Here is a 23193-nt window from a genome sequence, read left to right as displayed (position 1 = left end):
TCATATGATCTTTAAAGCTGCTCTGCATGCAAAAATGGACAAGATTCTATTTTTCTTTGTCTCACCATAAAATACAGTGTGCTCTATTTTTCTCCATTCCACCTTGAAATACATCATCAGCTTTGCATGGGGTTTCTAAAAAAAAAGTACAATAAATGGAAGAATTGCACTGGTCATGTTTTGGTAAACCAAGGTCTTATGCTGGTGCATTTTTAAGCTTAAATGTTATATTCGCATGAAAAAAAATAACTTGTTAATCTGAATCAATTTATGAGGCATGATTTGTTTCATAGTAGATTGCTATTGGAATGGTTGTTACCATTCTCATAATGTTACTGAAGTAGGCCAGAGGTAACTGACATGGTGCCCTCCAAATGTTGTTGAACTACAACTTTTATAACCCTAGCCATTTGGCCACAGTGGCTGGCACTGGTGGGAGCTGTAGTCCAGCAACATCCCAAAGGCACCACACTGGCTACTCCTGAAATCTTCCTGCTTACCAAATGGTATTCTATGTACCCGTATTTTTCGCTCTATAACACGCACCAGACCATAACACACACCTAGTTTTTAGAGGAGGAAAACAAGAAAAAAAATATATTCTAAACAAAATAGTGGATATATGCTTTTTGTGGTTCATGCTGTGGCCACAGACATGTGATCTGACAGTGAGTTTGGAGTAGCCCATTGCAAAAATCCTGAGGATCCATGTGGATCCATGCTTTGTAACCACGGAGGAGGGAAGGAAGGGGAACCATAGATCCTCTGCTCACGACCGCAGCAGATCCCCCCCCCCCGCCACCCGCAGGCATTCGCTCCATAACACGCACAGACATTTCCCCTTACTTTCTAGGAGGAAAAAAATGAGTGTTATGGTGCAAAAAATACGGTAATTTGTGGAAAGTACCCACTATTGTATGAGAGTTCTAAGAAAACAAACAAAATCAGTTCTGTTTTAAAATCAGTTGTTAAAATCAGTGCAATTTTGAAAGTTGCAGTCCACCATCTTGCTTCAAAGTGATATCTGGTTGTATCCCAACCCAGACAAAAGCCTGTTCCATGATTTTCAGAACAAATCATGCAAAATTTGGTTGCAGTATCTTAAGAGGTGTCCAAATGCATAGAGAACGAAGAAGAGGAGTTTGGATTTGATATCCCGCTTTATCACTACCCTAAGGAGTCTCAAAGCGGCTAACATTCTCCTTTCCCTTCCTCCCCCACAACAAACACTCTGTGAGGTGAGTGGGGCTGAGAGACTTCAGAGAAGTGTGACTAGCCCAAGGTCACCCAGCAGCTGCATGTGGAGGAGCAGGGAACCAAACCCGGTTCACCAGATTAAGAGTCTACTTCTCTTAACCACTACACCACACTGGCAAACAGCTTTCCAAAAAATGTAGCAGATGTGTCATTTGGTACTGTAGTTGACATTCTTTGTTTTATTTTTATCTAGGTTTCAATGTTCCTTAAGGATACTTGGATCAATACTCTAAAGATAGCCGTGAGAAGCAGTTTGAGGGACATAGGCAAAGGCTGGTACAACTTGTATGAGACTAAGTGGGAAGTATACCGGATGTCCAAGCTTCATCAGCTGATGGAGCTCATCAAGTTTATGTTGCAGGACTCTGTACGTTATCTGATCCAGGATTCACTGGTAAACTTCACCCAGCTCTTCTTGGATTCCTGCCACAGTGTCCTGAATTGCCCTGAAGATATGGTGTGGGGAGATGACCTTGTAAACAGCCCATACAAGTAAGGAGAGAAATGGAGAGATGTTTTATTTTTGTGGAAAAGGAAAAGAGCATTGATCAGTGTGCTCTCATATAACGGGAGGGTTCTTTTTCTCTGAATTTTCTCTTGATGAATTGGTATCACTGCAAAATCACACTGTAGTCATGGCTCCTCCTTTGGCATGCTTCAGCATCCCCTGGGACATTGCTGGGCACTGATATTTCTCATGTTAAGGGGTTATTGCTGGCTTCTGAAAGGCATCACAAAAAGTCTGTAGGTTACAGAGTGAAGTCACCATAGCTTTAGTATTCATTGACTTTATTAGAAGATCTTACTGTGTCTGTTTAGCATGGTCTTGGGGCCAGAGTTATAGAAACATAGATTGTAGAGTTGGAAGGAACCCTGGGGGTCATCTAGTCCAACCCCCTGCAATGCAGGAATCACAACTAAAGCATCCCTGGGAAGACATGCTCCGCCGCTGGCAGCATGCTGCCAACAAACCTTTTGGACCTTACCTTTTCACTTCCGCTGCATGCTCATGCTTCCTGGATGTAGGCCCCAGAAATGCAAAGACCACTTTATTAAGGGGATATTTTTACAAGTGTTAACCTATTTTTGCAAAACATGTGGTGTCTGTACACATGCTTTTTTGGGTGCATGGCACAGTAGATATTAACAGAGACCTTACGAACATCCAGCAAGTTTAATTCAAGTCAGTCATTGTTCTTGGCAGATTGGAGAAGTGGGTTGAAACAGTAGACCTCAGCTGAAGTATGTTACCCAGTCTGGAGTATGCATTTTGAGACAGATGAAAACAAATTGAATAAAGCTCCAGTGTGAACCTAAAAAATAATTAAGGTTAGAAAGCATGGTATTGAGGAAAGCAGAACTCACTGAACTAAGGAATGGAAAAATATGAAAACACAACAGTCTTCAAATATTAAACAAGTACCATAAAGAAGATCGGGAAGAAGAATCCTTTTCTGCTACTGGCAAAAGGGCCAAAGTCAATTTAGTTACATTGCAGCTGTGTACATTTTGGTTTACCAGAATATGAAATAAGTTTCTGTGTCTGTTTGGAATAAGAAAAGTTGAACAGTGTGGAGCACAGCCTCCCCACCCCCCGCAAATGTTCTACCTCATTTCTGATATGTCTTTAAGGCAGACTGGATTAATATATATGTATTAATATATATTATATATGTGTGAATCCCAACTTATTGCAGAGGGATAGTGAATATGAGTCTGGACACCCCTCTATACTTTTTCTGCCAATCCAGGAAGGGATATTTGCAAGCATGATGAGGATACTGACATGCCTTTTGATCATAGTGATTCCCTTTGTTCCACTAAATTTGATGCTTATGCCTGTTTATACAGATGTGGTTGCGTATCACCTTTTAGGGCATCTGTTTCCATGGGAAATGCACAAGCAGAGCTAGGCTATGTTTCTGAGAAGTAATTGATCTATTTTTTTAATTAGCAAAGGCATTGTTTCTGGAAGCTATTCATTCCTAACAATCTCAGAGATCTCCATATTCTTCCTTTTGTAGGCCACGGAAAAATCCTCTGTTCATAATTGATCTGGCTCTGGACACTTCGGGTGTTCGTTTCAGCACACCCCTGGAGAATTTTGAGACAACAGTTGTTTCTCTGTTTGATAAAGGGATTTGGGCTACCCACACCATACCACAACTGGAGAAAGTGAGTTACCTTGAAGAGTTTGAAATGCCTTTTTACCCTAATAATAGGATCCATCTTGTAAAAAGTTATACACTTACTGAAAATAGATGCTTCTACCAGAGATGCACACTACAAAGCTGACTTTCCAGAGCAGTCCTACCTATATGTGTACCCAGAAGCAGCAAGTTCCATAGAGTTTATTAGACTTATTGCTAGGGAAGTGTGCATAAGATTGTACCCTTACTGGTCATAAGAATTGCTCCACCAAAAGGCTAAGCTGTGAGTTGTCAACAGTCATATCTGGGTATTATGGCTGCATTGCAGGAACATTATAACAATATTAGGGAGAGAAACACAACACAAATGCTTTGGAGTGTGGTATTGAAGATTGACAATACCTTTCTCAGAACCAGTACCGTGGTTTGGTATTGTGTCTGTAATTTGCAAAAAACAACAACAACAACAACGAAAGCCTGTGGAAAGAAAGTCTAGCCCTGCTGAAAATTACTTATCTTTTCTCCATGTAGGAGAAGATAATGTGACTCTCCACTTAATGTGTAGTGAGATGCAAGAAATAGAAGATTTTCTTTGATTTCACATCCTGATCTCTTCTGGGTTAGGGAAATGTCAGAAGAAGTTTGATTTGTGCTGCAGATTTCATGTAGCAACTCATGCGCAGGCACATAAAATCTCAAAGATTTTAACAGGGTGGTGTGCAAGGGATGATACTGCAGGAGGAGGATTTTGCTAACAGGAGAATGATTCAGCCAACACTTTTAGCATTGAGGAAAACATGCCAGATTCAAATAAGAAGTGCCGGCAATAATGTTGCAATTTTAAATCCTGAAGCTGTTAATACCGACATTGAAGTAGTGGCAGGGTACGAGATGTGTGATTATGTGTTTAGTGTATTTATCTTATCACTTCAATTTAAAAAGAGGCTTGCTTATTTTTATAACAAAATCGAGATAATTCAAGAGCTATCATTAAAGTGAGCTTCACAATAACCTAAAGATTGCTTGTCTGCAGTTTTTGAAATGTGCTGTTGTTGGTTTTGGCTAAGGTGGGAGGTCCTTTTCCCATCAAGCGGTGTCTTACATATTGAGTCTCCTGCCTCCTTGAAATGATCTCTGCAGGTATTGTTTAGGGCACAGAGCATGATCTCATAAAAATCTGAAGCACACTAAGTTGCACATGGTTGTATCATTTGAAAGCCAACAATCCATGTTAAAGGCTAGATTATCCAAAATACCTAACCTCTTGAATGCTGGGGTAGGCAGCTTTCAGCCAAGAGCAACTCATAGAGATAAGCTGCAGTGCAAGTGAGGCAACATTTGGAGCAAACCACAAGTAGTATGACCAGAAATTCTAGTGGGGCGCCATACAAATTGAGGCCCCTGCAAGATTTCGTTTATACAAAGTCTGGTAAACATATATGGTAACCTGTATTATGATTAAGGCTACGGTTCCTTGGGTTGGCATTGGTTTTTACTGAGGTATCCAATACAAAGAGCAGGAGGAGCATTAACTGTCTAGCAGTAGATGGATTTCAATTTTGTACAACAGACTTGAAGGAGAAAATAGAAGCAGTTTGTGCTGAATGGCTGTTCTTTTGTCCCTTGTTCAGCACGTGCTTGAAAACATGTTCATCTGTGGCACACCGTTGCTGGAGTCAGTGGGTCTGTATGAGCCACCTGTGATCGAACTGCGCAAAACCATCATCACCTGTATCCGTAAAGCCCTGATTCCCCTCCAAGCTTATGCCAAGAATTATGAAAAGTACTTGGAACTGAATAACCGTGACATCAACAGCCTCCTAAAGTATGTAGCTTTTAAAGGGAAGAGCAGGGACTTGCATAAGAGGTTTTTCTATAGTTGCATGGGTAGATTAATGCACTGCCTTCTGCACTGATTTCACTTTCAGTGGCAAATGTTTTCTGAAGACAAAGTTTCACCAAATACATGGGTTTGGACCCTAAGTTACTTATCTGTGCACGTGGGAGGAGGGAACTTGGTCAACTTGCCCTTTATCTGCAGGCCCCCATGTCATATTACACACAATTGCCAAAAGTCTCCCAGTCCCCATAAGTGATTTTCAGGAAAGGAAGTAGGAAAACCCCATTTGGGAGGATGATGTTCTGTTCATGGAAGAAAACTTAGGATTGTGCCCATGGTACTGTGAGGTACACTGCGAAACAGATTACTGTACATTGTTGTTTTAGCATCAGTGTGGTCATTAGCTACCTGTTTTCTTTTCTTAGGGCTTTTACACACCTAAGGTAACAAATCTAGGCGCCTCCAAGCATACACGTAAGAGGGAACAACAAGCAACATCTGCTCCTGTTTCTTGTATTCACACCTTACATTTTAACTGTGCACTTCAAAATCTTAAGTGTACACCTAAAAGAACATAGTAGGTAAATCTGGCCTTAAGAACCCTTGGGTTTTTAAAAACTGCCATTCTACCCTGAAGGTATTTCGATCTTTCTTCATTCCTAAGTGCTAGAAGCAAAGACCTCTTCATCACCACCACCCCCTTGTGTTTAGTCAGAGCAATCATAAGGCCATAAGAGGAGCCTGCTGGATCAAGCCAATAGCCCTCCTAGTCCAGCATCCTGTTCTCACAGTGGCCACACAGATGCCTGTGGGAAACCCCACAAGCAGGACCTGAGCACAAGAGCACTCTGCCCTCCTGCAGTTTCCAGCAACTAGCAATCAGAAGCAATACTTCCTCCTACTGTGGATCTTGCAGCACAACAGAATCAGCTTCCTTCCTCTAATCTCCAAGGGCTTTTGCAAGTGCAGATTTGTTGAATGGCCTTGAAGCCTTTCACTGGTTACATTTGCCGTTTATAAATTATATGTTCCTGCTGTAAGTGGGAAATCGTATTCTGGCATAGTTTGCAATATGCCTGTCTTTACCTGTGTTGTGGTGGTGAGTCTTCCCTTAATAATCATTCTGTATTTCTCTAGACCATATCTGGAGCAGTGCCCTCCTGCTCAAGAGGTGAGAGAGATCGTTAACAAGCATATGGCAGAAAAGGAGTTGCTGGACAACAGCTTGCCCGGTAGCATGGTGATTGGCCCCTTTCATCTCAGCGTTGAAGGCGTACGGCAAAACCTTTCCAAGAAATGCAAAGCGTTGGCCACCACTATGCTGGATATATTGGCTAAGAATTTACATGAGCAAGTGGAAGATGTGAGTTTCATACTTGGTACTCATCCAGAGGAGTAATTCTGTAGCTGTTTCTGGAAGTTTACAATTGCAAAGAAGTTACAAGGAAAAGAAATGAATTGCAGTCATAACAGCAATTTTGAACTCTTCTTAGCATGTATATATAAATATATGTACTGCTGGGGATTGTTCTAGTGTGAGATCTAACAGCTGGTTAAGTCAAGTGCTTCTGCACAAATGTGTCAGTGCAGGAAGAGCATCATGTAGAAAGGTTTATGTTTCTCCTATTGCCACTTCCAAACATATTCATGTGCAAAAACCTTCTTTTTAGTATTCTTTATTCTTCTAATCTGCTACACCATTCTCATTTTATTACTCCCCAACGCCATCCCAAATATCCCAATCATCTTGATGACTTTAGATGAAGACCTGCACAGCTGAAGTTCAGGGACACATTCCAATGAGTGTTTGGCTGCCTCCGTCCCATGTTTCCTCCCTGCCTAATATTTAGTTAAGAAAAGTACATGGTGTGATGTTGTCCTGGTCAAAATCTCTCTGTTTCCGTATGCCCAATGTCCTTCCGTATTTCGTTGTTGTTTTTAAAGGAATGTTGAATTCTTATAATTACTTTTGAGTTATATCAAATGATTTCACTATTTGTTTAAATATTATCATTCAGAGAGTTATCACTTCTTTCTGCAGATCTGTGAAGCTTTCAAAGCCATCAGCCGAAAAATTTATGAAAAACCAAACAGCATTGAGGAGCTGGCTGAGCTGCGGGAGTGGATGAAAGGAATTCCTGAGAAGCAGAAAGTGCAGGAGGTAAGAAGTGGCAGCATGTGTGGCATCAAACTATTGGAGTGAAGTAGATAATGGGTAGATCACTGAACTTTTAATCCAGTACCGCATCCTGACCAGAACAGTAATTGTGGGCTGCTTTGAATAAATCAAATTCTCTTAGCAGATGCATATGCAAGTTGGTAGTTACAAAAACACTTCATCAGAGCTTGCAGGGCAGCAGCTGAAGAAGGAGCAAAAAGGGTTTTCTTGTGTGTGTGTTTCTTTGTGGCTGATTAGCTGCTCTCCCTGTGCAAAGGTCAGAGGGGGCAGGGTTTCTGTTGAGGCAGGTGATTAGCTGTGGGAGGAGCTTATCAGAGCTTGTAGGGCAGCAGCTGAAGAAGGAGCAAAAAGGGTTTTCTTGTGTGTGTGTTTCTTTGTGGCTGATTAGCTGCTCTCCCTGTGCAAAGGTTAGAGGGGGCAGGGTTTCTGTTGAGGCAGGTGATTAGCTGTGGGAGGAGCTTATCAAAGCTGGTAGGGCAGCGGCGCGCACCTAGTGGCGCATGCAGTTTGATTCATCTTTTAGACTTAGGGGAACTAGTCTCAAACGTTTGTTGGGGGAGACCTAGGTTTTTTTGGGGGGGAGTTATTTGTCCTGTCTTCAAGCTTTTTATGATGGAGGACCGCTGTAGCCACCCCCAACGACACGTTCTCAAGATGGGGGGTGAGGGAACAGCTGCAGTCGCCTGCGGTTCCTGCGCAATGTTTGCCATCTTGCCAAAGGTTGCAGGCAGCTTTACCTGCAGCAATTGCATGTTGATTGCCCTCTTAGAAGACAAAGTCCAGCAACTGGAGGAACGTGTAGCTACGCTCCAAAGAATTAGAGAGCTGGAGCTCTTCTTGGAAGCAACAGAGCACACCGTCTCCACCAAGGAGGAGACAGGGGACTCCCCTGAGAAGGAGGCTAGTTCACCAACACAGGAGCCAGATATATGGAGAAACGTGACTCAAAGAAGCAGGAGGCCCAGGGTTCCCTCAGATTGTTTAGAAATACACCATCGCTTTGAGGTCCTCTCCCCTAGCATGGAAGACGAAGAGCAGACTCCATTTGAGGATCTCTCCCTCATTACAGTCGATCAGATATATGAAGACGAGCAGCAGCACTTCCGGGTTGGCGCCATCGCCGAATGGCGGGCTCCCTCCGTGCTCCGGAGGGAGCCGGCTCGGCAGGGGCTGGGTTCTACCGCGCCGGCGACGCGGGGACCCGCAAAAACCATGGGCACGGAGCCCCATGGACATGGTGACTCGGCTGGCACCTTTAAGCCCCCCCCGGCCCGCGAAAGAGCCTTTTTAAAGGCTGGAGAGCGGGCGCCTGGGGGGGGTGGTGCTTTGAGTCCGCCGCTTCCCCTGCCGAGCGAAGCCGCATGCCATTCGGTGGAGAGCGCTGGCTTCTTCCATTGAAAATTTGGATCCAAAAGAACAACCCGTGAGTAATTGGAATATGGATTAAAAAGAGGGATAAATTTTTAAAATCCGGAGCGAGCGGGGGGGGTATAAAAAGGAAGTCATCCCCCCCCAATTGTAGAAGAGCCAAAACAAAGGACTTAACAACTAAGATCGAGAGTGACCTTATCTTGATGAATTAGTGACTTCGCGAGGGAAAAATATAAGATTGAGCTGGAGGAGAAAAGTGGAATTTGAACTAAAAAGCAACCCCCCCCCCCCGGAACCCCGGGAGCGATCGGTGAAAATGCCTGGGGAAGAGAAACGGAGGTTTTGACAGCTGTCAAAGAGCTGTCAAAACGGAAGAACAAAACAGAGACTTTGTTATGAGGACTTTGCCGGTTACATTGGTTATAAATTGGATATAAAATGTTTCAAATAAGGATCAACAAGCTACTTGGATTGGTGGAGGTGATCTGGAAGGGAACTCAGTTACTGAAATCCATCTAGAGGAGCTGAGGGATATTGCAAGTGTTTTTGACTGGAAATTTGAACAGTTGAACAGAACTTTTTATCTCCTGGGAGACTGCAGAAATGGAACATTATTTTGTCTACAGAGGTCTACACACTACAGAAAACAATGGATGTAAACGAAAGGGACATGACGCAATGTTTTGCTCCTGAATAACAAGCCTCTGCAGAGAAACTAGAAACTTTTGGAAATAGAGCATTTCGGCAGAAGAGCAGGGAAAAAGCAAAAAATAAAAAGGAGGAGTGTGATTAATAAGAATAATGAAATAACAAGATCTGGACAGAACTGGAAGTGGGAACATTTGGGACATTCAGATTTGACAAGCTTACAGAAATAAAATTGGAGTTTTTGCTCCTGGATATAAAAATCTGGATAGAAGAAATGGGCCCCTTTTTGAGATAGACTCCTTCTATGATTGGACACTCGAATTTAAAAATGACTGGTAAAGGACTAGTGAGGTCTGGGTTTAGTGAGATGTGGGAACCCCAGGAAGATATCAGATGTCGAGGGATATTGGGAACGCAACCGGGAAAGGGGGGAGGGAAATCTGGAATCCAAAGGGTGCAAAACTATTTTTTATCTTGTTTACTTTTATCTGCCTTATTCTTGAAGGGGGGGAACTCGTGGAAGGGAATTAGGTCGATCTTAGGGGATGGGAATTTTCGAAAAATTGGGTTATTGACGATAAGTGTAATTTGGGGATAAGAATTTGTTGAATTGATTTGTTAAACTGGAAGACAAGAGGGGGTGGGGAGGGGAAGTCCTGGTTATTGGAAAAAGATTATAAATTGGATTTAATTTGTTTTAAATTGGAAAAATTTAATAAAAATTATTTTTTTTAAAAAAAGAAGAAGACGAGCAGCAAAGTCAGTCCTCAGGGAATGTGCAGGCGACCTTGGAACGGACAGCTCACGGAAGAACCCCGACCAAACCTAAGAGGAGACGTGTAGTGGTGATAGGGGATTCCCTACTGAGGGGAACAGAAGCAGTGATCTGTGGGCCTGACAAGATGTCTCGGGAAGTGTGCTGTCTCCCCGGGGCTAAGATCCAAGATGTAACTGAACGACTGCAAGGAATCATAAAACCCACTGACAAATACCCCTTCCTCTTGGTTCATGTGGGAACCAACGACACTGCAAGCAATACCTCCAGAAGATCAAAAGAGACTACGAGGCTCTGGGCAGGAAATTGAAGCAATTACATGCCCAAATTGTCATCTCATCTGTCCTCCCAGTTGAACGACGTGGCCCAGGGAGAGAGGGAAAAATAGTGGAAGTGAACAGCTGGCTTCGCAAATGGTGTAAACAGGAACGGTTTGGATTCTTAGATCACGGACTGCAGTTTCTTGAAGATGGACTTCTGGCAAGCGATGGGCTGCACCTCACAACGGTTGGGAGGAATGTTTTTGCCAAAAATCTCAGAAACCTCATCAGGAGGGCTTTAAACTGACTAATGTGGGGGAGGGAGACAGTGCTCCTGAAGGTAGGAGTCTATCAATTGATGAAGATGATCATCCAAATGTCATAGACCAAATGGAGCAAACAGCATGCAGACCTAGTGGTGGGAGGAAAAAATCCTTAAATAAGAGACACAGGGGAATGATTAATGGACTTCAATGTCTGTACACTAATGCGCAAAGCATGGGAAATAAACAAGATGAGCTTGAGCTCTTGGTACAGCAAACTAAATATGACATAATAGGCATCACTGAAACCTGGTGGGATAAGTCCCACGATTGGAATGTAATAAGGGAGGGATACAATCTATTTCAGAGAAACAGACCAGACAAGAAAGGAGGAGGAGTGGCGTTATATGTCAGGGATGTGTATACCTGTGAAGAGATCCAAGATTTAGAACCTCAAAGCCAAAGTGAGAGCATTTGGGTCAAAATTAAGGGAGAGAAGAATAACAGTGACCTCATTGTGGGAGTTTACTATAGATCCCCAAGCCAAACGGAGGACATAGATGATGCCTTCCTGGAACAGATGGCCAAGCATGCAAAAGGAAGGGAGATAGTAGTAATGGGGGACTTCAATTACCCGGATATTTGTTGGATGTCAAACTCAGCCAAGAGCATAAGGTCAAACAGATTCCTCACTGGCCTTGCAGACGACTTCATTGTCCAGAAAGTGGGAGAAGCAACAAGAGGAACAGCCATTTTAGATCTGGTCCTAACCAATGTTGATGACCTGGTTAGTGGGGTAGAAGTGGAAGGATCATTAGGCGAGAGTGATCATGCTCTTCTGAAGTTTACTATACAGCGGAAAGGAGCAGCCAAGCATACTAGGACTCAGTTTCTTGACTTTAAGAAAGCCGACTTCATAAAACTTAGGGAAGTGCTAGGTGAGATCCCATGGACAGTAATACTAAAAGGAAAGGGAGTTCATGATGGCTGGGAGTTTGTTAAGAGGGAGATAGTAAAAGCACAACTTCAGGCAATACCAATGAGACGGAAACATGGAAGGTGCCTAAAGAAGCCAGGGTGGCTATCTAAAGAACTTTTAACTGAGTTAAGATTAAAAAAGGATGTGTACAAAAAATGGAAAAGGGGGGAACCCACCAAAGAGGAATTCAAACAAATAGCCAGCACGTGTAGACACAAAGTCAGAAAAGCTAAAGCACAGAATGAACTCAGGCTTGCTAGAGAGGTTAAAAGCAACAAAAAAGGCTTTTATGGGTATGTTCGTAGCAAAAGGAAGAACAAAGAAACAGTGGGGTGTGCAAACAGTGGGGTCACAGAGGAGAAGATGGTGAAATGCAAACAGGGGACACAAACATAGGTGTTAAAATGCCTGCCTGTGTTTGGATTGCTTATCACACCTGCTTCAAAGCTTTTTGCTCAGTACAAATTTTAGATGTTGAATATTTGCATATTAATAACTTGTGGGCTAACAGTGACCCCGTTGACATTGACTTCTTAACCATACCAGGGTGGTATCATATTAATGTAACCAGAGTGGAATTATAATACACTATTTCAATGGCCTGTGGCACTTCTCAAGCTTTGGGTATCTTGTTTGTTCTCAAGCCTGAAGCAGTGAGCAAGATTCACTTAATGTGCCTTGCACGAGGGCTCCCCTCCTCCCCTGGTCCCCCTCCCGAAATTTGCTCAGGAGTAGGTGTCGAAGAACCCCCAGGAAGAGAGGAGAAGGGTTGTTCCATCAGGTAAGCTGCAAAGCTTCTGCTGATGGGATGTTCACCACAGCATGATGTTGAATTCCACCCAGTGCTGCTGCTTTTTTCTTTTTTTGTGTGTTACAATTTTTATTAAAGTTCTTTCATGAAACAATAAGGTACAGAAAACACATTCACCCAGTGCTTCTTAAGACTCCTAAGGCCTGCTGGATCCTCTGTGTTGTTGTAACCTAAGAAGAACTGTAGAAGTGTATTCCTTGTCCCTCTTTCACTATACTTGAATACCACCATACCCAGACATTTGACTTATAGGCAGCATTTTTGTGTGCAACAATATTGTAACACAGATGGAATGAAATTTTGATCATGCAAGCAAAGCCCTGCTTATCGGCTCCTCTCTCTCTTTCTGTCATTGCATAGGAATTGATAAGTAAGGTCATGGAAGAATACGAAGTCATGGAGGATTTCCTCTACAATTTGACTCAAGATGACTTCAATGACAAGTAAGCACAAGGCATTTCCCCTGCAGTCAGAGCAAGACCTTTGGCTTCAGATACCATATTTTCTGCCTCAGGGCTTTATTTGCACATCAAAGGGCTTCAGCAAATCTCTTCAGGCCACCAGAAAAGATGCCCACTGAACTACCTTATTCAAATGCAGAACCAGTGATGGTGCCAGCCTCTGGGCCAGGGATTGAAGCAACCTTCTTGTTTCTGAGGCTTTTAGCAAACCGGAGGCCTTTATTTTGTTTTATTTTTCATTAAAAGCCAGTGAATTTGGGGGCTGCAAAGCATGAAATTGTTAGGTTGTGTATTTCTGTGTGGGTGCAAGGTGTTCACAGGGATTTGAGAGTTGCCATGGGGTGTCAGCATTTTATTACAGATTTGTAATATAGTGTGTCCCAGGCACCCAATTTGTAAGACTCACCACACACATGCAAGGCAGGGTTTTGGGGGCGCCTGTGCCCCACTAGATGTTGCTGAGCTACAGCTTTGATCATCTCAGAGGATTGGATACATGGTGCATTTGTGTGACTCTCTTTATGTTGTCAGGTGGGCTGCAAGCGGCTGGCCTCTGAAGATCACCACACAGATTGAATTGATTAGGCAGCAGCACATTGAAGATGAAGAAAGATTCCGTAAAATTCAGCTCATGGATCAAACCAACTTCTTGGAACGGCTGGATGGTCTTCAGGTACTGATAATGGGCACCAGAGTTGTCCTCTACACTCACTTTAAGTATCAACTATCATCAGCAGGTAGCTGGGGATGAACTACAATAAGAGCTTGACACATGGAGTTAGCCGGGTCTATTCGTCATGGAGCCTAGGGACATAGAGATCATTGTTGTGGGTGATTGTCCATTACTCAGGGTGCATTATCATCCTTAGCTAGCAAGTTCCAATGTGACCAGGAGAGAGGGAAATGTTTCCACTTTACACTGTAAAAACTCATAGCCATCCTGCTATTAGCAGGATTCTATCCAGTATTTATGACCATTTAAAGGATCTTAAAATACACTATCCACCTCTCCCAAATCTATGGTTATGTATCATGGGCTCTATCTTCCTGCTTGCTATGACTGCTTTTCTTTCACAGATTGCTGTTGCAGGGTTTTCTGCGCACAGTGATATAAACCGGGCACATGAGATAGCCAATGAAGCTAGAAGAATTAAGAAGCATTTGAAGGACTCCCAGCAATTGGCTTTACTGTACAACAACAGGGAACGGATTTTTGGGGTGCCAGTGACTAATGTAAGTTCCCAACTCCCTTGCTACCTTCATTGTGCTTTTTGCATTTCTGTTGATAATAGCAGAAACTTCACCAGATATTGCCAGTCTTTCTTTATAACTCCACCATGTCGCTCACCTTCATTTTTTAACAATGTGGTCTCACTAAACTGGCACAGAACAAAGCAGTATGCTAGCCACTCCACTTCATTAAATTATTCTCAGTTTTTTGGGAGAGCCCATGCAAGAAGAGCTGGAAGATGCAAGGCATTCATGAAGCAATTCATGTGGCAGAGATCTCAAAACTTTCATAAACGTATGGCTGCAAGCTATATTGTTGGCTTGGCTCCCAGCACAAAAGCAATAAGCAGCTATTGAGGATTAGGAATTTCTATACAATGATTTCATTTACTGAAACCTTAAAACTCCAAATGTGCTATTTAATTAACACTTTTTTGTTGCTGTTGGTTTTTTTGTTTTTATTTTTAAAGATGCTATTTAAAAAAATCTTTTATTTTAAAGATGCTACTTTTAAAAAGAATGAGACATTGTATTTGCTTCTGTTCCATAGAGGATAAGGAGAAATCGAAATAATTGTTTGCATTGTTTGCATTTTTATGCTTTAAATAGGTATTAATAATTGTGTGAGATCTCTAATATAGCAAAATTAATTGTGTTGGAATCTTTCTGTGGTTATGTAATAATAATGGCTAACTAAAATAAAATATTTGAAACAAACAGAAAGAGAAGAAGTGATCTAGTCAAATAGAAGCATGTCGCATGGTTCTGAATGATCAAGTATAATCAATGGCACTTAATGTTGTTTAATGACTGGATTTTGTTCCCTTTATACATAGGATAATATGGTTTGTGTGCACTTTTGTATAGTGTGTGTCTGTTCTCCTCTCTCCTCTCTTTCCCTATTTATTTAGTTACTTTTATTTATAACCTGCCTTTCTCCCAAGGTGGTTCACAGCATGAATTAAAATAAATACTGCTACAAACAGACAAGCAATATAAATATTTGTAAAAATCAAAAAAGTAACTATTAAAACAGCACTGTAAACACTTAGAACCATTTTGAAGCATGCACACACACACAAAGTACAGCACCCACCCTTAGAAGATCCTGCCACAACAGCCAGTTAGTGGCCAAAGGCCTGTCTGAACAAAATAGTATTTGCCTGCCGCTGAAAAGAAATCAGAGGGGGGGCCAGCCTAGCCTCCCATGGAAGAGAGTTCAGCAATCTGGAAGCAGCCATGAATAAGATTCTCTCTTGTGTCCTCACCAAAAGTGCCTATGAAGGTAGCGGGACCAAGATAAAACCGTCCCTGGAAGGTCTCAAAGCTCAGGCAGTCTCATAGGGCGATAAGCTCCTTCAGATAGCCTAGACCCAACCCACATGGAAACTCTGGGACTATTGTGATCTGGGCACATGTATAGTCACATATTGTGCCCAAGAAACAAAGGGAAGGTCCCTTGCCCACTAGACAAACAGAAGGTACTCTCATGAAGTCAGTTCAAGGCTCCCTGCTGACTTAGAACAACCTAGTGAATGTATACCCTGATGGCATGCTGGAATTGTTTGGAAGACATTACAGGTTATTTTTCTGTGGAACATGTGCCCATTAGCAATTAGTAATATTCTTTTGGTTTCTCCAGTACGATAAGCTGTCCAGGATGGTTAAGGACTTTCAGCCCTTCTATGATCTCTGGACTACAGCATCGGACTGGCTTCGCTGGGCTGACAGCTGGATGAATGATCCTCTGTCTGCAATTGATGCAGAACAGCTGGAGAAGAATGTCAACGAGTCCTTTAAGACAATGCACAAGTGTGTGAAACAGTTCAAGGATATTCCAGGTAGCTACAGAGCCTTGAAATGTCATTTAAAAAAAAGCAAACAGATTCAGAAATGGGATCAACTGAAATTAATATTGGGGGGGGGATGAGAAATGGGGAGAAATCAAAACTGACAGATTTAGCATCCCTTGGAACCATTTCAGAAATTGTAAAGATATAGTAGAACTGCAAACTTTCTCTAAAATTATATTTACAATGGCTTCATATTAACACTGTAAAATATTCTGTAGTGGGGGAATCTTGTTTCTTTTCTTGACTTGTATTTTATTCTAAACAATTAATTCTGTTCTAAGTGCTGCAGTGAATCAACCTTAACAGAGGAGGAGTTGAAGGAATATGTATGAGTGAAGGTGACTCATTTAAAGCAGAAGGATTAAAAATACACAGTTGTGTAATAGAGCAAGTCTTCCAGAATTGGCTTTTCTTATATCACAATGTTCTGATCTTGTAAAAGACGGTGCTGGGGTGTTAGTCCTTCATTGCAAAAATAAACGGAGGCTACACACCCGTACAACACAGTTTGCTAAATTTAATCATTTAAAAGCAGATGGACTGTATTCATTGTTGCTCTAGTACAGGGATGTCCAACAGGTCGATCGTGATCTACTGGTAGATCCCCAGGAGGTTTTGGTAGATCATAGTCAATTGCTGGGTCCCTTAGCATTGTCAAAATCTATTCTGGCCCTGCCCCCTTGCCCTGCCCTCCATTGTTGCACGATTTGCAGAACAGAAGACGGAGTTCAGTTAGTGAGGCTGTTTGTTTCCTCAGTGATTTGTTGGTGATTGACTGTTCCTCTTTCTGCCCCCAAACCCTTAAAAATGGGGCTTTCCTCTTCCCTAAAAAAGGTCAACAACATTGACCCCTGACCCCCCCCCCCCAAATGAGGGAAGATCACTGCCAGTTTTTAATTTTGTAAGTAGACCGCAGTCTCTTGGCACAGTGGAACTTCCTTGCCTCTTCTCCTCACTTCTTCAAATCTGGAATGTCGAGAGAACCCCCAGAAGAGCATGTAGGGGAGGAGAGGGGAGATCGGGTAAACATGAATGCTTGCTCTGACAAATGTTGAATACCACCTATTATCTCCTATTCTTTGCAGAGCTTGTACCTTTCCTATAACTTAAAGGGGAACAAATGTTTGCATTACAGAAAATATTATGGTATTGATTCAAATGTGCAAATAAGGAACAAATTATGGGCAACATACAACATTTCCCTTTGGATAATGTAACATTGTGTTGCCCAGTACCCTTTCCCTAAAGCAAACAATTTAATCTTGTGTTTCTGCACATACGGTAATGGCTGATATGTTTGTCATAGAGTAGACCCATTGAAATAAGTGGACAAGTAACTTACATCTGTTGATTTCAATGAGTCTGTTCTGATATCACACAGTGTTCCTGATTTGCACTATATTATGTAAACTTAGAACTGTTGATTGATGGTACATTTTTTTATATTCTGTTAAGCATGCCAGGACGTTGCAGTGGAAATCCGTGGCAAGATTGAGGAATTCAGACCATACATACCCCTGATTCAAGGTCTACGCAATCCTGGTATGCGCAACCGTCATTGGGAGATGCTTTCTGAAGAGATCAAAATCAATGTGAGGCCGAAGGCCAATTTGACGTTTGCACGCTGTCTGGAGATGAAGCTTCAGGATCACATCGAGATCATAGCCAAAATAGCTGAGATTGCAGGGAAGGAATACTCAATTGAGCATGTAAGGAGACCATTCTGTCTGACCTTCCTTGCGGTGTCATCCTTTATGCTGCAGTGTTTTCTGTAGATGAATGCTTTTCTTCTGATTGTTCCTCATATCCAGGGATTTTAACATTTGCCCTAAATATTTCTGAAAATGTCTAACAAAAGCACTAGTCAGCTAAAAATAATGTTTTTTTAAAAAATAGGTAGACTTTCTGAATGCGCTAGCAAAATAGGTACTTCTTAATTTGGCAAGATGTCGGGAATGTATGGGAGATCTGGAGAATAATAGATAACTTGAGCTTGGAAGGAACTCGTTGGCAATTACTTCTATACCTGTCTATGTATTATCCCAAACGAGTTTTCTGATGGAAAGTAATTTCCATGTCCTTTGTTTGTTCTCTCTATAGCTACCCTCAGTCTGTTACCATGATCATTAACCTCCATTAACTTTTCACTAGTTGCCACCTTAAGGAAGCAAGTGCTTTGCAAAGTCTGTTCAATATGGACTAAAGATTTATTGCTTCTCATTTCCCAGGCCTTGGATAAGATGGAGCATGAATGGGAATACATCCTCTTCAATGTAGTTCCCTATAAAGAAACAGAAACATTTATTCTGAAGAGTCCTGATGAAGCTTCTCAGCTGCTGGATGACCACATTGTTATGACTCAAAGCATGTCCTTCTCGCCATTTAAGAAGCCATTTGAGGAAAGGATCAACACTTGGGAAAATAAGCTAAAGATGACGCAGGTAATAATTTTCTAGATTCTTTTGTGTGCTTGAAAGTGGAATCTGATATAACAGAGGGGATACTCCAATTTAGCTGTGAGAATGATAATAGGCTGAGGACAATTTTGTATACATACCTCCAATACATGCTCGGAGATCAGACCCTGTTGACATGGGAGCTCTGTGTACAGTTTATAGTTTACACAGAGCTTTGGATCAGATTCTGACTTTAATGAGACTGGATAGCCACAAACTTCACTTCTTTCAGTAATTTAAAGAGAATTTTTCATCCTGTGAAAATTTGGCGCTTTTTTTTCTTTATAAACAACAAATTATGCCCTTGCATATTTAATCACTCTATTGACCAGGTTCACCCTGAAGAGCCTAATTTTGTAAGGTGTTACCAGTAATTGCTAGGTATCACCATTAGGTATATGAGTAGATTAGGGCCAAACTAGACATAATGGTGGTGGAGCTGTACGTCAGAGAACTGTAGTTCTGGCCCAAAGACATGTTCAAAAGAATGCCATCTTTTAATGGCTTTCGGAGTTTACTTTTGTTCCACTGAGGCTTCAATATAAGACATAACCAGATGAAAGGGTTTAAAACCCATTTCAGGTGTAAAAGTGAAGAAGCAGGAGGGTTCAGCATCTCTCTTCCACCTACCCTCCGTGCTGCACTCTCACACACAATTAGAAGAATTTTGCTGGTGTAGTTTCATCTTTGAACTCATTCTGGTTTGGGGGCAGGGAGAGAAGCACCTCCCTCCCACCCATCCATCCCTAATGTGCTTTAAATTGTGTGCACACACCCGCACTTACGGCAATTTGATGGCAGCTCTTACACTCAAATATCTTAAATAAGCCTTTTAGTTACTGATGGAAGCAAGCAGGTCTTTTGCAATGAACAGGTAATAATAGTACAGTACTTTTATTAGTGAAGTGTTTTGACAATGCAGAACATGTGCTTTTATGTTATCATTCTTTTGCTTTATTAATGGGCATTAGCCATCCTTATGCGCTTGAACCAGAGTCTGCAGAGTATGTTCTGATTGCCTCAGGATGAGAAAGGGATGGAACCCAAGGCTGTAAGGAATCAGGTGACAAGCTTGTTCTGATGTGATTATGTGTGCGCTGTGTGTGGATTTGGATGTGGAATTGTGCCTGGCCTTCCCTTCTTTTTTACTCCTTTTACTGATATGGGATTTCCACATGGTGAAGGCATTGAGATTTTTTTTACTGAAGAAGAAAAACCTCCCCACAGAGTATTAATTTCAGGCATTGTAATAAAATGTTTCTATCTTGGTAGTTAAGGGATATTAGGGGGACAGAAAATGGAATGGTGACAAAGACTATGAAGGGCCATATAAACCATCCTCAGTTTACTAAAACTGCTACAGCGATTCATTGCTACAAGAAGAATGAGCAATTGTTATCTACTGACTCAAGCAACAGGATAAGAGGCAAAGGGGTTAAGTTGTATATCCATCATATTTGGGTTGAAGGCAGAGATACACCACTATGAATGTTTAGGACTCAGATGCCCTTCACCTCAGTCTCAGAAAGCTTCGACACACATTTATATTTCTGTATGGCTTCTTGACCATCCACACAAGTCTCAGTGCTGCCTGCTTTGAAGAAGACACTTCATTACACACCTGTCTGCCCACAAAATCTGAAGAGCAGAGAGCAAAGTAATTTCTGAACCTCCAGCCTGTCTCTGAGAGAGATTGTATGCCTGCCAGTACCAATGAGACTGGAAGAGCGCAGAACATCTTTAATCAGGTGTCTAGGAAGTAGTATTTTGAATCTGGCTAAGCCACAACACTTCAAAAAGTGGTTTTAAAATAAACAAACACCAGGACGTTCTGCAAGCAATTACCTCAGCTGTTCATAGAGAACATTCTATCACTTGGACCATTAACTAATTTAATGTGAGCCGGATCGGACTTCTGGAGCCTAACTGTTCCACATTTAGCCCAAATTGAGAAGTGTTATTCTCCCTGAATAATAAATGCTAGTTTCACTGGGAGTGTGAAAAGCAAGCATAAATTGGCTCACAGTTTTGCGTGGCTCCTAAGAAGGGACCCTTGGCACATTCAAAAACAGTGCCTAGCTGTTGTTGTTTTCTCTACCAAACGACCCCCTCCTCTTGAGGGTTTTAAAGGGATATGTGGGTGATCCATTAGTCTAGTTAACTCATTCCTTGCTATGTGTTCAAGGAATAGCCATTGTTTTCTCAGCTAAGGACATTATTTAAAGGGCTTCTATTTGTCTGGGGCCTTTCTAACTGTTCAGCACTGTGCCCCAGTTCATACATGCAAAATTTCTCCATGCAGAGTGGCCTGTTTCCTGCAACCACAGTGCTGTTTTTTTACAGAAAAAGAGGTCCTGGAACTCAGCATGAACACCTCCCCCATTCTCTTACAATGGCAATGCCATCTACCTAAGAGGTGCTGGAATTCAGTTCCTGTGAGTTAATCCTAAAAAAACTCCTGTGCAGCCACATAGGTGATGTAACATATGGTCTGGATTCCTTGCATGATTTCTCCTCCACCTGAGGGAGAGAAATCACAGGAGCAGGGGCTCATCTCAAGCAGGCCTCAGAACTGGGCAGCCGATTCATTCCCTAAATGTATGAACTGTGGCAATGAAATGCATCCCTTAGATCGAGAGTTCAAAATTAAGATTTTCTTGAATTTTATATTCATGATAGAAGTAAGATTCTTAAAAACAATGAAAAAGGATCTATGGCAGTAGCCCCCGATCTAAATTGATTCCTTAATTCAATTTTTACAGTTGAGGCTCATTTTTTCACTTTCATATAAATGACACAACTCAAATTATTTTTCCCACTGTTATTGTGCTATATATAAGAAGAATCAATACAAATCCATGATCATTTTTATCGTCACCAAAACTCATGAAGTTAAAAATTATGTAAATTATCATTTTTCCAATGAAGTTTCCCAAATCTCCTGAAATGTAGCAGAAATTCTGTTTGTTTAATAAAGGGCAACTTATTCATAATAACCATAACCAACCTAGCCTTATTTATTGATGCTTGAATTGTGTGACCATCATCATGATTCTAGTTTTTATGCATGGTGATCCTTGCATGGAGCAACACATTCTCTACTAGGTTCTGATGCTTGAGTACATTCTGTTATCTGGGATGGCTGAGTTAGCATTGCCTATCACTTCTGGGAAAACATACCCCTATCACCACAGAAAGCCTTCTTTCAAACTGGCAATTATTAAGCAACACATCTCATGGATTCTATTTGTCACTAGGAGATCTCAGACCATCATACTAACATTGCTGTTTAATTTTATTCCCACGAAAGTAAATACATAAGCTCATTTTAAAAGTCCAGTAGTATTTCTTGTAGAAAAAGGACCTGAGTACTGTCATGTAGCTTCTTACTAGTATTATAGTGTATAAGAATTTAACAACATCTTGTCTTCAGTGGTATTTAAACAGCAAAAGTGCTGCAAAAGAATTGTAGCCAAAATCCCTTTATTATAGCTACAACTTTTGATATTTGTTGTCAGCTGTTGAAAGTACTATCATCATGAGTGGACATGTTGCAGTTATTGTTCAAATACTTGGCACACACACAAAATGGAGCTAAATTGCACCTTCCATTGGTTTTTGCATCTTTTTATGTTTTGCCGTGCTCTGTTGTAAATATTTGGATTCCATTCCAAATATTTTATGTAAATGTTGTAAGTTGAATATGCAACTCAGCTTTCTTCTTGCATGATATGTATCTGAAAAAAAATGCTTAACACCAAAATATGACTCCTTCCCTGTGTGGCTTTGCAGTGTATATATTACCACTGAATTTCTGGAAGAGACGTTTACTAATACACCAGACCAGTTGTATCTGTCTTAAACACACTCACTAGGGTGAAAGTCTCTTTGAATATAGTCTCTTTGAATATAATGGGCTGGATTCAACTAAATATGCTAGCACAATGGGGCTTCCCTCCTCTCCTCTCATGCCCCCCGTCAGGCACAATTCTGTCTCCAATGCTAAATAGATTTTACATTGATGCTTATCAATATGAAGCTGTTGGGAGTGGTCCTTGGGTGTTATGGAGAATGGTGCCATCAGTACTCTGAGGGCATGCAGCTCCACATCTCCATGATATTTGAATCGGGAGAGGCTGTGCAAGTGCTAGATTGTTGCCTTAATGCAGTAGTAGACTGGATGAGACCCAATAAAACTGAGTTAAACCCTGGGAAGATGGAGTTTTTGTGTGGACGGTGGTTCCTGTGTCCAGAATATAGGCTACTTGCCTGTTCTGGGTGAAGCTGCACTCCCTCTAAAGGAGCCAAAATGTAGTGTGGAGGTACATCTGGATGCATCTTTCTCATTAAAGGCCCAAGTAACCAGCAGCTAGGAGTGCCTTTTACTAGCTTCATCTGGTAGACCAGCATCAGCTGAAGTGGGATAACTCGGCCCCTGTAGTGCATGCTCTGGTAACCCTGAGAGTGGATTACAACAATGCCCTCTATTTGAGGCTGCTCTTGGGCCTGGTCTGGAAGCTCTAGCTCGTGTAGAATGCAGGAGCTAAACTACTGATGGAGGCAGATAGCCAACAGCCTGTGACACCTCTGTACTGGCTGCCCATATGCTACTGGACTAGGTTCAAGGCTGTTGTGTTGATCTGCAAAGCCCTGAACAACT

General features: G+C 41.7%; 1 protein-coding gene across 1 annotated transcript in view; it reads left to right on the top strand.

The window, feature by feature from the left end:
- DNAH1 (dynein axonemal heavy chain 1) overlaps positions 1-23193 on the top strand; it is a 132947-nt gene that overhangs the window by 30691 nt on the left and 79063 nt on the right. The window contains exons 11-21 of the mRNA XM_081847622.1: positions 1451-1749; positions 3282-3432; positions 5039-5232; positions 6385-6610; positions 7289-7408; positions 12894-12976; positions 13526-13667; positions 14072-14227; positions 15867-16065; positions 17533-17786; positions 18306-18518. Of these exons, the coding sequence (XP_081703748.1) occupies positions 1451-1749; positions 3282-3432; positions 5039-5232; positions 6385-6610; positions 7289-7408; positions 12894-12976; positions 13526-13667; positions 14072-14227; positions 15867-16065; positions 17533-17786; positions 18306-18518 (2037 nt within the window). The remainder of the gene's footprint in view (positions 1-1450; positions 1750-3281; positions 3433-5038; positions 5233-6384; positions 6611-7288; positions 7409-12893; positions 12977-13525; positions 13668-14071; positions 14228-15866; positions 16066-17532; positions 17787-18305; positions 18519-23193) is intronic.

This window comes from Podarcis erhardii, assembly GCF_964252035.2.
Source record: "Podarcis erhardii genome assembly, chromosome: 2".
Lineage (NCBI taxonomy): Eukaryota > Metazoa > Chordata > Lepidosauria > Squamata > Lacertidae > Podarcis > Podarcis erhardii.
Note: the sequence above shows the minus strand (reverse complement) of the source record. Positions and strands in the feature narration are given on the sequence as shown.